Source organism: Vidua macroura, chromosome 6 (genome assembly GCF_024509145.1).
Source record: "Vidua macroura isolate BioBank_ID:100142 chromosome 6, ASM2450914v1, whole genome shotgun sequence".
NCBI lineage: Eukaryota > Metazoa > Chordata > Aves > Passeriformes > Viduidae > Vidua > Vidua macroura.
Window position 1 is genome coordinate 25,821,509 of NC_071576.1, and position 15,188 is coordinate 25,836,696.

The 15,188-nt window shown below is 36.3% G+C and overlaps 1 protein-coding gene across 1 annotated transcript in view; it reads right to left on the reverse strand.

The window, feature by feature from the left end:
• The window catches only part of NPAS3 (neuronal PAS domain protein 3), a 597,494-nt gene that overhangs the window by 52,434 nt on the left and 529,872 nt on the right, over positions 1-15,188 (reverse strand). The window contains exon 8 of the mRNA XM_053980939.1: positions 1,729-1,847. Coding sequence (XP_053836914.1) covers positions 1,729-1,847 — 119 coding nt within the window. The remainder of the gene's footprint in view (positions 1-1,728; positions 1,848-15,188) is intronic.

Consider the following 15,188-nt stretch of genomic DNA (forward strand, 5'->3'; position numbering starts at 1 on the left):
GGGGGATGAGAGGCTGGACATGACCTGGCAAGGTGCACTTGCAGCCCAGAGAGCCAATTGTGTCCTGGCCTGCATCTAAAGAAGTGTGGCCAGCACGGCAAGGGAGGTGACTCCTCATCTACTCCATTCTGGTGAGATCTCCACCTGGAGTGCTGCATCCAGCTCTGGGGTCCCCAACACAGCAAGGGCATAGACCAGAATAGAGTCATGAAAATATTTAGAGGGATGGAATATCTTTCCTATGTAGTTGGTAGAAAAGAAAGAATTGGCATTGTTCAGCTTGGAACTGAAAGATGGTAGGTTTAGATTAGATACGAGGAAGAAATTTACTGTGAAGGAGATGAGACATTGGAATAGATTGTCCAGAGAAGTAGTGTATATCCAACCCCTGGAATTGTTCAGGGCTAGGTTGGTGGGGCTGTGAGCAACTTGGTTTGGTGGAAGGTGTCCCTCATGCTGGAGAGGTTTGAACTAGATGAGCATTAAGATCTCTTCCAACCCAAACCATTCTATGACTCCATGATGTGCCAATTAATTAATTAATTAATTAATTCATTCTCATTCTTCTTCCTAAGACACTTCCTGGTCTTGGTATCTCCCTAGACTGGTAAGCATAAACAAATACTCAGTGCATTCTTTCAGCTGTCGACAATTAAACAAGACACAGATCAAAACTTGTGATACCTTAAGAAACCACTGCTTTGGACTTAAAACTTCTGCTAGCAACAACTTTAATCATCTTGACCCAGAAATCATCCAAAAGTAGGACTCAGTCACTTGCTTGCAAAGAAGACATTTCTGCTTGATTTTTACTTCTCAGGTAGCTACCACAATGCTATATTAGAGATTTTTTTGGGAAAAATGAGTTAGGGAATTTTACTTTAAAAGCTTCTCTAAATCTTCCTTGAAAAACTGAAACAAAATGGTTGTGAAAGCTTTTAAATGAACATTGACAAGCAACTTCTTTAAATACCCACACATTCTCAGACTTACTTTCTTGCACCACTCTTTTATCTTGGATAAAACTTAATGGATGACATATTTCATTCCACAAGTTGACAATGTTAAAAATGTGCTATTCCTTTTAGTTTTAGTATACTGCGAAGCCAGTGATAGCTACAGGCGCTATGAGCGATATACGACTGAAGAAAAATGAGATTACTGCTGATAAAGAACAAGTGACTTTCATATCTTAAAAAGAGTCTGAAATCCAGCAAATATGATCCCCAGCAGCAGATGCCCCTCAGACAGACAATGAAAGAAAAATGGTGGAAAAGTACTCAGTGTGGCTTGTTGTTTCCTACAGCTGGAATGGCAGCAAAATGAATCAGCATGCTGCCTGCATGAAGAAATCCTACCTCTCTGGAAAATCCTACCTCTAACCCAGAAATTACTAACAGTCTAACAAAATGAGCAGTAATTTTCCATGTGGGAAAAGTGATGTTACTCTGACTCACCTTCTTTGGTAAAAGATACCTTTACTTTGGAAATGTTGCTCTTTTGAAGGCTATCATGCTGTTATCATCAACATTTATCATAATAATGATCCATTTAATGGAAGTGCAGTACAAAAGCCAAACCTCAGGCTGGAAATATGTATTAATGATTCTTTAACAAAAGGAATGAGACATATGCAAATGTGAAATAGCTCCTCTCTCTGTCTATTAAGGAACATGAATGAACATAATTTCAAGATGTCAATGTTTCATGTTACAGTGCAACCCTTACCTTGTATCCTGATGATTTGATATGCACTCCTCGCTTGGTCAGTGTAGATTTCATTCGGATGAAAAAAGAGCGCTCTAGAGTGTTGTCAGTGGTTAGCAAACTGGGGTTTGTAGATTCCACTAGGGAATAGAAAAAATACATATACAGATAATTTAGATTTTATACATCCCCTCTAAACTATTTTTCAGGTGCAATCCTTGAACTCACTAAAAATAAATGACTGATGGATGCTAAGAGTGTTGTAATCAATTTACCTCATTTAGAAAATGTTTATTTAGCAAAAAAGAAATTACAAAAATATACATATACTCACTATGTCTCATTTTCAAGTTATTTTCCCATAGAATTTTTAACAGAGATTTGTCTCATTAACTCTTTCTTGCACAATTTAGCTACGACTGAAGTTGGAGGGTATGTCGCTAGAGTGGATGACATTGTTTTAAAAACTGTCAGTATTTTGTAAAAGGCAAAGTCTTACTTAGGTAGCAATTCTCCCCTGAAAGAGGCTGCAAATTCTGCAGATTTTTATTCCCTAGTCTCCCCTCAACTGCAGGGATACCTGAGTCAGTGCTGGATTTGTGTGCCTTGAGTTCCATATTACTGAGGCTAAATTAGGGCCTTTATTATCAATAAAACATTGAACAACCCAAAGGCAAGAATTCTCAAGTAAATGACACAAATTATTATTATTGTCATCATATCATCAATTATTGACGATTAATTAATCAATAATGAAATATCTTTTTACTCCAACTGAAGGCATATTACTTGCTTACAACTAAGTATAGCTCTCACCTGCTCTTCTCCCTCCCTTAACTGCAACCACTTAAAATACTTAAGACTTTCAGTATAAACCATGATAGAATAGCATCAGCACTGAAGTATTCTTTATACAATCTTTATGATTCCTATTTTTTTGCCCTGATAATCAACTTATCCCCAAAAAACTGTTAATGGGAAAATTCTGGAGCAGCTTACAACAAACAGGCATTGGAGATAAAAGAAATTTCAATTTCAGTGAAGAATTAACAAGGAACAAAAAACGTATTTTGAAATTGTACTCTATTGTTTAGGAGAACCATACAAACTACTAGTAGAAAGTGTTTAAGTATTTACAATGCATTTGTTTGCAGTCAACAGAAATGCAAAAACTTGTTCGTGAACTAAGGATTGTATTGAATTGTCCTTGATTTAATGTGGTCAACTTGTCTTGTGTTTGTGACATTTCAGCTCTGTTGTGATAACTGACAACAGTGCCCCTTTCTTTAGTGTGTCTCTTCAGATTTTTTTGTTTTAGAGAGCATGAATTTGATGTCATTTTAAATGTACAGCTCTTTATCACTCGAGGGAAAAGCAGAGCCATGTTATATTTAGTACTTTCATTTCTTCTGATTAAATATGAATTACTATGAAATTTTTCTCATCATCTAACACACCATAATACGCCAACAGCTTTTTAATACACTGTATAAGCACAAACTTCTGCTCTAAGAGTTTAATTTGCCCCTCTAATCCAATCACATCAACCTTATTTCTCTTATCAGAGATTCCCATTTTGAATTAAATGAGCTCATTAGTTTTAATCAAAAGCAGAGAGATCAAAACTTAAACGTAAATGCTTTAGATCAGAACTGTCAGTCAGCCGTGCAGTTCTATTTTACTAAAACACAAGATCAGAGACCCTTAGAACCAATTTTTTCTTGTAAGGGATGCCAAGAGCTTGAAGATGCTATATCCTTTTTTTTTTCTCCCAAGGACAGATTATACATTTAAGGTTAGACTTAATTTAGAGTATTTTTTTTTCATCCTGGTGGAAATGGGAAAGTATGCCATTCTGCTGTTGTCTCTTTCACATTTATTGGTGCGGGTCCTTGGAGACCTGAACAAATGTAAAGCCATCACAATCCATGCAACAAACCTGTCCTCAAAAAATTCAGCTCTGTTCAGCAATATCACATAAGAAATAAAACTCTGAAGGGAAAGATATTTTTCAGGGTGTGGGACAGTGAAACCCTGAAACAGCAGCCAAAGTCACTGGGATAGCAGCAGTACTGGTAAGATGAGGATCATAATTAATTATTATTTTTATTGTACAGTACAGTGCAGTAGTTAAAGAGTACATTAGGAAACCACAGCATGGGTGCTTCCTGCTGTGTGAAGAAATGCTAAAATCAGCTTAACAAGTGTAGTTGTTGTAGTCCAGCGCGTTGTACTCTAGTATAGGCAGTAAGTACAATATGTCCTCCTGTGTTCTAATGGTAATTACCTAAACATACAGTATTAAACACACAGTATCTTATGCTCAAAAAAAGATATACATATGCACCATTCCCAAAAAATGGAAATTAAAATTTCTCTTTCATGCATAGTTAAATGAAAGAAAAGATAACAACTGACATATCATAAAGTGTACTTGGCATTGACATTTTTAGGCTCATTGACATTTTTAGGCTCATTTAATCATATATCATAAGATAAACATAATTTTGCTGTTATTATACTATGTACAAACCTATACATCTCTAAGTGAATATTATAACATGTACATATTTTATCCAACAGATTGGAACAGTGTCATATAAATATGTATTCTGAAGTGTTTGATTTTCTTTAACAAAAAGCATCTGAGAGTGTATGTGTGAGATGGGATTGGTTACCTAAAAGTCCAGAACAGCTTCTGAACAGCATTTTGAATTTCTCTCAAGAGAGAACCATTAGGGCTGATAGTCCAAATCTGCATTCAGAGTTGCACCCACCCACGGTAGGTACTATAACAATGCTGATGGTGATTATGCATGCAGAATTTTAGAAATAGGATATGCACAGAACAGATCCATCCATGTCAGTGAGATTTGCACAGGAATATAAGGAATATGGTCCATTATGAGTTCTCAGGAGTTGGTTTTAAATGCCTATCACTGAACTTTTCAATTTTTTTTTCAATTATGTCAAATTAAATTTGCAATCTGAAGAATATCAGAATGAAACTCTGGCAATTAATTTTTGATTTTTTTAAGAAAAATTATAATCTAAAACCTTTAAAAAGCCTGAAATAAACAAGGTCCACTTGTCTTGATACTGTAGAAACAAAAGGTGTCTTTTTACACTGAAAAATAAGGCTTCTGGCTTGAATTTACTGAGTTTAAAACTACTATTGAGTTATAAACTTCTGAAACTGTGAGTTTAGAATGCTAATTATGTGATAAAAGTCAATGCTTACTGCATGTGAATTAAAGTATTTTACACTGTCAGACTTAGAAGTATAAAAAATAAGTCTGGGTTGTCTTTGCAAAGCAGGTAATTGTGTACTCTGTTGGGAAAGCACTTGCCTTTGTGTGCCCTTAAACATCTTCAGCAGATACTACTAAAGGAATAAATGTCTTCTCTTTCCACTCCCAAAGCTGATAATGCAGGATGAGATTTCTAGACACAAGGAATGCATTTTCCATTTCAAAGGGAACAAAGCTGCAATCTACTGTACCCATATGGAAGTGTCACAAATGTTAAAAAGCTTAAGAGCCACAGAGGCAAATGGGAAGATATTATGAAACAGCAGCCAATTCACAAAACTGTTTTGTTATCTTCTTAACTTACTGAGATTAGCTCTGCTGGCCAGAGCATGGTGTTGGAATGCCAAGGTTGTGGTTTTGATCCCTGTATGGGCCATTCACTAAGGAGTTAGACCTGATGATCCTTGTGGGTCCCTTCCAATTCAGAATATTCTGTGATTCTGTGAACTTCTGTGATTCTAAGCATTTCTCTGTGAACAAACCCTGTATCTCTGATCCTCCAATGGGCATTGCTTTGGGAATAATCTTGGCCCCAGACCCCACAAACCAGTCATGCATCAACTTCACGTGCTGGAAGAGTTCTTCTGATTGCACATAAAGGTGTCCATAGCTGTCTGGAGGACTGAGGTCCATGGCTCTAATCCTGCAGGGATCTGCAGAGGTACTGTACACCTGTATGCAGTCTGACTATTTTAATGCTATAGAGAAGAACAATGCAAACCAATGCAAATAATTGCTCTTACACAGCAACAGCACAAGTACTGTCCCTGTGAGTGATTCACAAGCACATTCAAATTTAGATAAACAATTTGTCCCCCAGGAAAAAAAGAAGTTCCACATTTGATTTATGCCTTAAATAACAAAAAGCTGCTACAGTAGGCTGAATAATGTTCACCAACTTCTGGGCTTTTTTTCTTGACAAGCACTAAAAATAATTGAGAGGAGAAAAATGCATTTTTGCACACCAAACAGAGAAAAGATAGGCTTCTCATTCTTAGGAAAAAGGAAGGTATAGAGAGAAAACCAAAAACCAACAAGAAATTTGAGATTGTGGGAAAAAAATACCTTATGATTTAACATAAAGGATTTGCTGGATTTTGTAGCATTTTAGGAAGGTTTCACCTGACTTTCATTTCACTTCCTTGAAAACATATGTCCATACATTTTTAAAAAGACATTCTCAAACACCAACTATACAGCCAGCTCTTAAAAGAGAAACAAAAAAAGCAAACATACAAAACAGTAAGAAAAAAGGAGCTCTTTTCCTGTTATCTTCTACACTTGCAAACCTCTTCTCACATTTTCTTAAAGCCTTTGCATAGAGAACTGAGAATCATTATGTTCAGGTGAATATATAGGTAATATAAATCTACCATTTTCAGTTGGACTAGTTGCAGCTTTTAAATGTTTCTCTTTCTTCTGTGCAGTTTAATGTCTGTAACCAGGCATTAAAAGACTAAAAATTTTGCCTTGAGTACTTAACTGCCTTTAATCAGAAAAGTGACTCTCAAAAAATTACTATTTGCCAAGATCATTCTCTCTCAGTATCTTACAGATCAAATTTGATAATTTTATAAACTAAAAGATAGATTTTCACAACTACTAACCCAACAAATAAAAGGCAAAAGCTACAAGTTAAGACAATTTATTTCCAATATGTGCAAGTTACTACACTTAGCAAATGAATGGTTTTAAGTGAAGTGGGTTCAGGCTGATCACAGGCTGAACATGGGCAAGTAGTGGAAACTAAAATTTGTTCTAGGAAACAGTTGAAGATTCCTGGAACCATTTTGGCCTATTTATGGGCACTGGGAGCCTGCTTAGAGACCAACCAAAGAGCACAGAGCTAGCAGATTCTAGAGGTGCTCTCTTGGTCTCACCAGTGTGCTCAGCATCCTGCGAAATCAAGGACTATATGAACTATTTATTTAACATTTTGGATGGCAGAGGCCTGTTCATTCTTCCAAAGCAATACTGTTTCTAAAAGGAGGAATAATATTTTTGCTGTAAGCTGTCCCAGTTATGAACAGGAACTTGAATTCCTGAATAACCAAATTTGGATCTGAAATTCATGGTACTTTTAGGTGACTGGGTAAAACTCATAAATTTTCTGTTTTGCTATTTGCTGAAAAACTGAAGAAGTCAAGAATTGGACTCAGATCTTAGGTAACTTAATTCCATTCTTTCCTTTATATAGGGGGAATAACACTGGAATCTGGATAAGGTATCACTCAAAAGGGGAAGATTCAGGGCAGCTCTTTCAAAAAAATGGAAAGAAAAATGACTTCTTATAAAGAATTTTTATCTAGGTAATGTTTTCAGACAAGATAATAAACTGTTCTTTTTTTGTCACTCTACCTCCAAGATTAAGACAATTCACTTTTCATGACATATAGGCCTATTAGAAATTCAAAGGCATATAAACTTTAAATGCTATCAGACTTCTGTTGAAAACTAGATCTTTTAATGTTTTTTTATTTGTCATTTTTTCCCCTACACTTATCTCTCCAAATTTTCCAGATCCAACAGCTGACAGTATGGCCTAGATTGTCTTATGTAAAATCCTTAATTTTTTGCAAATAATTTGACATTGAAGCATTACATGTAATATATTTATTTCATTTCCTTCACAATTTTTAAAGAATATGCTATATATATTTACATCTAGAAATATGACTATTTTTATAATCACTGTAATTACTGGCCTATGGTCCACATGTAACGGTGCACACTGTTAAGCTTAGATGTTTGAAACTGGAAGAACAAGAGACTAACTCAGATATATCCAAGTTTTTTAATGTGATACAAGTCCATGCATTCAAGCAAAACACAACTCAGTGAAGTAGCAGTGAATTTAAATACAACAGCCAAGGAAGTGAGAGAACATGTTTAATATCTGATCTACTTGCATACTATAGTTTGGGCATAAAAATGGCCGGATCTGCAGAGAAATAAGCCATGCTTTGGAAAGTTATCCTGTAGTATTACATATAATGAGCTTACCCTCTTTGCTTTTTAATTTGACTATGCCCAGGTACCAACTATACTTATGTAGGAGAAACAGAAGTAAAAACTCAGAGGCAGGCATTTAGTATTATCAGACACATTTTTGAATGTTCTATTATCCTTGCAGAACCAAGGTAATCTGAACTACCCTTATTGGACTAATAATCACAGAATCATAAAATGGTTTGTGTCAAGAAGGGATCTTAAAGATTGTCTAATTCCCACCGCCCTGCCGTGGGCAGGGATACCTTCCACTAGGCAGGTTGCTCAGAGCCGATCCAACATGGCCTGGCACACTTCCCAGGGATGGGGCATTCACAACTTCTTGGGCAAACAGAGTGTCCACCTTTCTCACAGTAAAGAATTGATCCTCATATCTAATCTGAACCAAATCTCCTTCAGTTAATGACCACATCCCCTTGTCCTTTCACTACATGCCCTTGTAAAAACTCCCTCTCCAGCTTTCTTGTAGCTCTCTTTAGCTACTGGAAGGCTGCTCTAAGCTCATCCCAGAGCCTTCTCTTCTTCAGACTGAACAATTTAATTCTCTCAGCCTTTCCTAGAATGAGAGGTGCTCCATCCCTCTAATCATCTTGTGGCCCTCCTCTGGACTGTCTCCCATATAGGTCGATGTCCTTCCTGTTCTAGGACCCCAGAGCTGAATGCAGCACTGCAGGTGGGGTCTCACGGGAGGGGAGTGGAGGGAGAGAGTCCCCTCCCTCGCTCTGCTGGCCATGCTGCTTTGGATGCAGCCCAGAATAGGGTCAACCAATACTTTATTTAATGCCTCAAAGCTTTCCTCCTTGTCCACCTTCTATTTTTTCTTCTTCCAGTCTAGAAAAGTCTTATCAGGCTATTAATTCCCAACATATGCAATTTACTTCCCATGTAAATTTTATCCCACAGAACTCTTTACATATCTGGTAAAATAAAGAATGAGTTAAAAGCCAGGACAGAGCTATAAATAAAGTATTACCAGGATGAAACTATGAATAAGATTTTTGTTACACTATGACATTAAAAGACAGATTTTATAACAAATTTTGGTATGTCAGTGATCTGTGAAAGACACCGGGCTTTTTTGTTTATTTGCAAACAACATGATAAAGATTTGTTATTAATGGAGCTAATCATAATAGGAAATCTTAACTCTGAAACTTGTTTGAAAATGTTACAATCTACTGGGCTTCAATCCATTATCTAAACACTCACAAATGTACCCATACTTATCCAATAGACCAGAACAACTCTTGAAGAGCTGTTACGGTCTTGTGAGTGAGTGGTACAGAAACCATCTTGCATATGAAGCTCAAACTTCCCTCTACACTTTTACATCTAAGGTTAATTTATTTTAAACAATGGAATAAATAATCTGACCTGACCTGGTTTCATATAAGGTCAGCAGTACTCCTAAATTTTCTGGATTCCATGAAAGTCCCAAAGAAAATTAGCACAGTGATAGCATTTCCTTACTGTTTACTCACTTTGCAGCAATTCTAATAAAGTTTGAAACAGGACACACCCCAAGGATGGGAGAGATCCTGATATTAGGAGAGTGTAGTATCATAAGCAAAGGTACATCTCTCCTCTGTTAAGGAATGTATATGGAGAAAAGAATCTGGGAAATGAGAAAACAACAACAACAACAACAACAACAACAACAAAAAAAAAAGACACTGACTAGTATTGAGGGTAAAAACTTCACTGAATTCCCGAAGGGCTTGATGGTCCTGTGAGGAATAGAGGACTAGATATTTAATCTCCTTTGAGACGTGGCTGGTTTCCACAACTTAAATGATCATTATCCTTGCTGAGAAGCTTCTTATAAACAATTTTAAGCATTTTGTTTCAGCACAAAACTGCCATTAAATGCTGATGTTGTTCCCCCTCTTTCCTGCACTAGAAAACTGAGGGTATTTTTTCTTTTTTGCTAGTTTTCTGCTCTTGCCCAGTAACTTGTGAATCATTAACTGACACTACAGAGCGTAGCTGTGAAAATAACTGTGGTTTAGAGCTGCCAATAATGGCCCACTAAAGTTCCTTCCCAGCACATGGCATAAAAACACCTCCAACAAACATTAAAAAGTCCCTTCTGATGTTGTTTAACATTGCCAGCCTGCTTGGGCTTAAAAAGCACAATAAAGAGGTTGCTTTCCAGATTTTCATATGCCAAATGGGAGGTGCTTTTTGGTGAAGCTTTTCTCTGAGGGAAAGGAGAGCAGCTGAGTTACCTCACACTGCAAAGCTGATGTCTGGATGATCCCACTCCAGGGAAACATACACAAGGGCCACAGTCAAGCTGCTACTAGTGGATGTGTCTGTACTAAGCAACTAAGCAGTAGGAAAGTTCAAGAGAAAAAAAGGAGCATCATAAAGATACTCTTTGGGAGCACATGACATCCAGCAAAAGCCATTATGCAGCAGCCTGAGTATGCCAAGGAGCAACAGTATGAATACAAAAAGTGAGTGTTTGAAGTCTTAGTGGAATTCCCTGAAAATATAGCCACTTGAGGAATCTATTTCTTCAGAAAATACCTTTTGTGCTGCTGGGATATTTGGAGGATTCTATTTTCAATACCTGTGTTCTGGATCTAGTGGAGCAATGCTTTTATCACAACTATAAAATGGTTATGAGCCAATTCCTCATATGAAACAGTCAGTAACAGTGGGGCTTTTTAATGACAAACATGATGTCAGACAAAGGGCATCAGGACTTAGTCTTTGTACTACAATACAAAATAACAATACATAAACACCTTTGTGAAAGCAGCTTGAAACCCCATGTTTTCTATTAAAAAGTCATGTTCAATCTTCACTGTTGATAGAACAGAATAGCTAACACAGAGAACACTGTATATCAGAAAGGTCAATAGTTATTATGAGCTACAAATATATTTTTTTCCATCCTTCAGGCTGTTTAGCGCATATCACAGCATGAGCAGCTGTCTTCTTTAATGCTTTTAAAATTAGAATCCCAAAGAGGAAGAAAAAAATTACATTTGCAATGATTGCTCTTTGCTTTTGTAAGTTTACTTTAATACACTATTTTATATACATGAATCTTCCATGAAGCCTAACCAAGGGGCAGTTACTGGTTGCTAGTATCTGCTGGATTGTTACATCAATGCATATAGAATCCTGACAAAAAAAAAAAAATCACTTTGCACAAATTGTGCAACCTTGTTGAATAACCTGTCTAGAAAACTATGTAGCTACTGGGCATATGTTTAAACCAGGCAGGTGCACATGTGCAACCACAGACTGATGTGCTAATGGTGAACAGTTACTGGCTCAGCAGCAATAAACAGAGGGGGCCACCATTTTCTGTGCACACACTGAAAAGGGAAAAAAAAAAAAGGTGGTAGGACTGTGGCAGCATTTGACCTCTTACGTTTTTGAAACATGGCAAGTATCTGGGTTCATCTTTGCTAACAGTGAACAACTACTTAACACTGCAAAGAGGTTTCCATTCTCTTCTTTGGATTTCAATCACGTTGACTATCAAACTGTTCCACTTTTCAAGTTTAAACTTTATCTGAATGCGTATTGGTGTGTCAAATGCAAATACGTATATAAATATTTTGAAGCACGGAGGGCAAGAAATAATTTTCTTTACAAAACATATTTTTAGCTAATTTAGAATGGTTCAATGATAAGAACTCATGCAAGTTGGATTTACACACCATATGTTGTCAAGGGAAAATATGTGTAATTGTCTAGAAGAATTGCCATATGTTTAACGTTTTGTTTACAGATAACTTCATCACTGGACAGTCAGTGGCAATAGGTATCTTGCTAAGCACCATGTCATGGCTTCAGAATAATGTATTTCAGAATATAGTCAAGTGACACTTTTTCTTACAAAAAAAAAGTAAGAAAATGTATTTTCACATACTCAGAATCTACTTATCCCTGTCAAAACCAGGTATAACTAACACTGGTATTTTTCAATAGAAAGAATAATGGAAAAAATTAAGAAATATAGCCTTTCTCATACTTTGCTGAACAAGTAGCACTTAAAAAATCCCATAAATACAACTATTACTTAAACATGAAAATACTTATGTCCTCAACACTGTGCATCCAACTGTATTTCAGAGTGCTGTTAACATTTCCATCATTACAAGATTCTCTGTGCAATTGTCCCCTCTCATCTGTCACACTGACACTCCATGACCCGATCCAGGATAAGATGAATCGGACAGGCTGCTAATCCTGCAGCTTCGGAGGGATTTTCTAGCACAGCTGGGATAGTGGGTAGCTGATGCTGTTGGGACGTGCTGCTCAGCTGGTAGTGCTTTCAGAAGCAGCCCTCACCTCCAACACTCACGTTCCTGGCTGAAGAAAGGGTAAGAGACCCAACTGCCCAGGTTTCTCTATAGCTTTGTCCCTTATCAGAACTGCTGCCTTGTTCCTTGTTCCTGCTGCTATTTCCTTGTAAAATACTTGTTACAGTATTTTCTCCTCAGGGCAGCATATTAAATTAAAATACTGCAACAATATTCCTAAGGTACACCAAGAGAGTTCTTATACAGATAAGTTAGCACTTATAGATTTCTTTGCTTATGCAGAATTTATAAAAAAGCTGAAAATGATGACAAGTGCCATGCCATTGAAATTCAGAAGGAGTTGAGAACAAGTATCTCCAAAAATGACAGACTTGAGTCTGCTGAAGAATAAAACCCCTAGGGGTAGTTTCTGTGGGCTGCAGCCATGCATTATTCTTAGAAAACGATTCATTCAAATTATTTAGTAAAAACAAATGTCAAGTGGACTGGACATCTTACTTTTATTATATTTTCTGCCTTTATCTATTTATTTTGCACCGTGGAATTAAGAAGGTTTTTGACAGACATAATCAGAACCTGTCATATAACACAGGAAACAGCATGTTAAAAAATCAGCCCACACTGCAGATATTTTGGCATATTTATCACAAGGCTTGAATAGTAAACACTTAACAGACAGAATTCTGGGGTATTTTTTAACAATGGGAACAATGACCTTTTTTTTCCCATAATGCCTCTTCAATTCAAGCACTGAACAATACAAGGCCAGACCCATGATAATAGGAATAAGATGATCAATAAAAATAGTTCTTCCTTTTTTTGGTAATCCATTTTTCTTCCTTCAGTATTTGCAAACTGAATAAATTGGAGAATGAGATTTTAGGTACTGGCAGAACATGGTATGACTGGTGAAATTTCCACGGTACAATATTTTCTGAGTTTTTCTGAGTTAAAATTTTTCTACATTGTATCTTCACAATCCTGCAGCTTGAACTGTTTCTTTTTTCTCCAAGTCTGAAGATCACCCCATGGATTACTAAATGATTGAGGATTGTCTCTTAAAAGACTCTTTAAAAAACTGTCAGAATCAACCCGAGACAAAGATTTATTATGAACTATTTAAAGGGCTTAATATATGTATCCCCAAAGAGCCCTTGGAGCAAACTAGAAAGGAAGAATGGAAATCTCAAAGAATGGGAAAAATCTCCAATGCCCCACTTTCTTCACACCATGATTACTGTTTACTCAAAGGATAAAATGCCTAACCTGTCACATGCAGTCTTCAGAAGCTATATTATTGCTGATGTACAGTAAAAAACCCAAAACAATGAGCCTCGACAGCAATATGCCTAAGAAAGGCAGCTGTAATTTGCTTTCTAACCTATCCAGTAACACACTAATGTGGATACATCTTGTAGAAAACGCTGATCTCGTGACCCAGACAGCAATCAAACAACTGCCATAGTGTTTGCTGTCACACGAGCTGTGACCATTACCTTAATTATACGTTACCACGTAACAAACCTTCTCTAATGAGCAGCTCTTCTCCCACCCGTGGGCCAGCTAACCCTTCTGTCCTTGAGGAGCACCACTGCAGATTACTTCAATTTGAAATTTGAAAAGCATATTCACATGCAGTGCTTCCCATAGATAAAGATATGCATTAGATAAAGATATGTATAGGGAATTATAAAGAATGTATAATATATAATTAGTAAACTTTAAATGAAGTTTATATGACATTTGACTCTATTTTCACATATAAATATATCCAGTTTTGCATATTTCTTTGTGTTTAGTGAAGTAAAATCTAAAATACTTCCACAATGATATGTTTCACTTTGAGACTAAGCCCAAAGGAAAGATATGTGAGTCGTGGCTCACACAAATGCTTGTTTTTCCTCTATGGTACCAACTTCCAGCAGGTTACATTTTCAGTTCACTTCTAGTTTTTATACCCTTTTTTTTCCCTTTCTATTGTCAGGTGTTAGGTCATTCCCACTCAACTTACAGAACACCATATCCCTATAAGCAAATAAAAGCTTCTCTCAGAAATTATCATCTGTGTTCTACCTCAGATGCAGTACTGGAAAAAGGAGGAAAGAGTGAGACATAGGAATCTGGTTTTGGTCTATCTGGGTTATTAATCTCTCTTCTTATGGGATAGTTTCAACATTTTCACCCTTCTAACCTTAATAATTCAGTGGGAAGCATCTGCAGACTTCCCATCTGCTGTGTGTTTTACTTCAATGGGCAAAACACTTTAAAAATCCAGCTATTACATCAAAAGAAGATCAGGAGGAACATGAGAAGAACCTAAATAGAAGTCAAGAGCAGACAACTGAACAGCAGAGCAACAGATAAAATTTCATGCAAACAACGGCAAGATGTAGCACACTTTTAAAGAAACAAAAACTCCTCTATATTCAGGTGCTTTAAATAAGTTTAACAAGGCAATAAAAGGAAGTGGAAATATCTCAGTGAAAACACCTGCTCAGTATGGAGACTATTATAGCTAAAGACTTAAATGAGATTTTAGAACACAATCTAAAATAATTTAAAATTAATAAATTTAAGAAAATATTACTTTTCCATTATGTACCTTGATGGAGCAGACTTTAAATTTGGTATTATGCTTATTTCTAGTCATCTGCCATTAAAAAAGAGAATAATGGAAACAGAAAAACTTAAGTAGAAGGACATCTGAAGAGAGATTAATGGGATTATAAATATGTAGCTTTGAGAGCAGATAAATGTGACAAGAGATGCATAAAATAATCAATGATACATAAAAGATAGAATAATAACAGGATATTTTCAACAAATTGAAGGGAAAACACATTTTGAACTGATAAACACAAAAATATTGAAATAA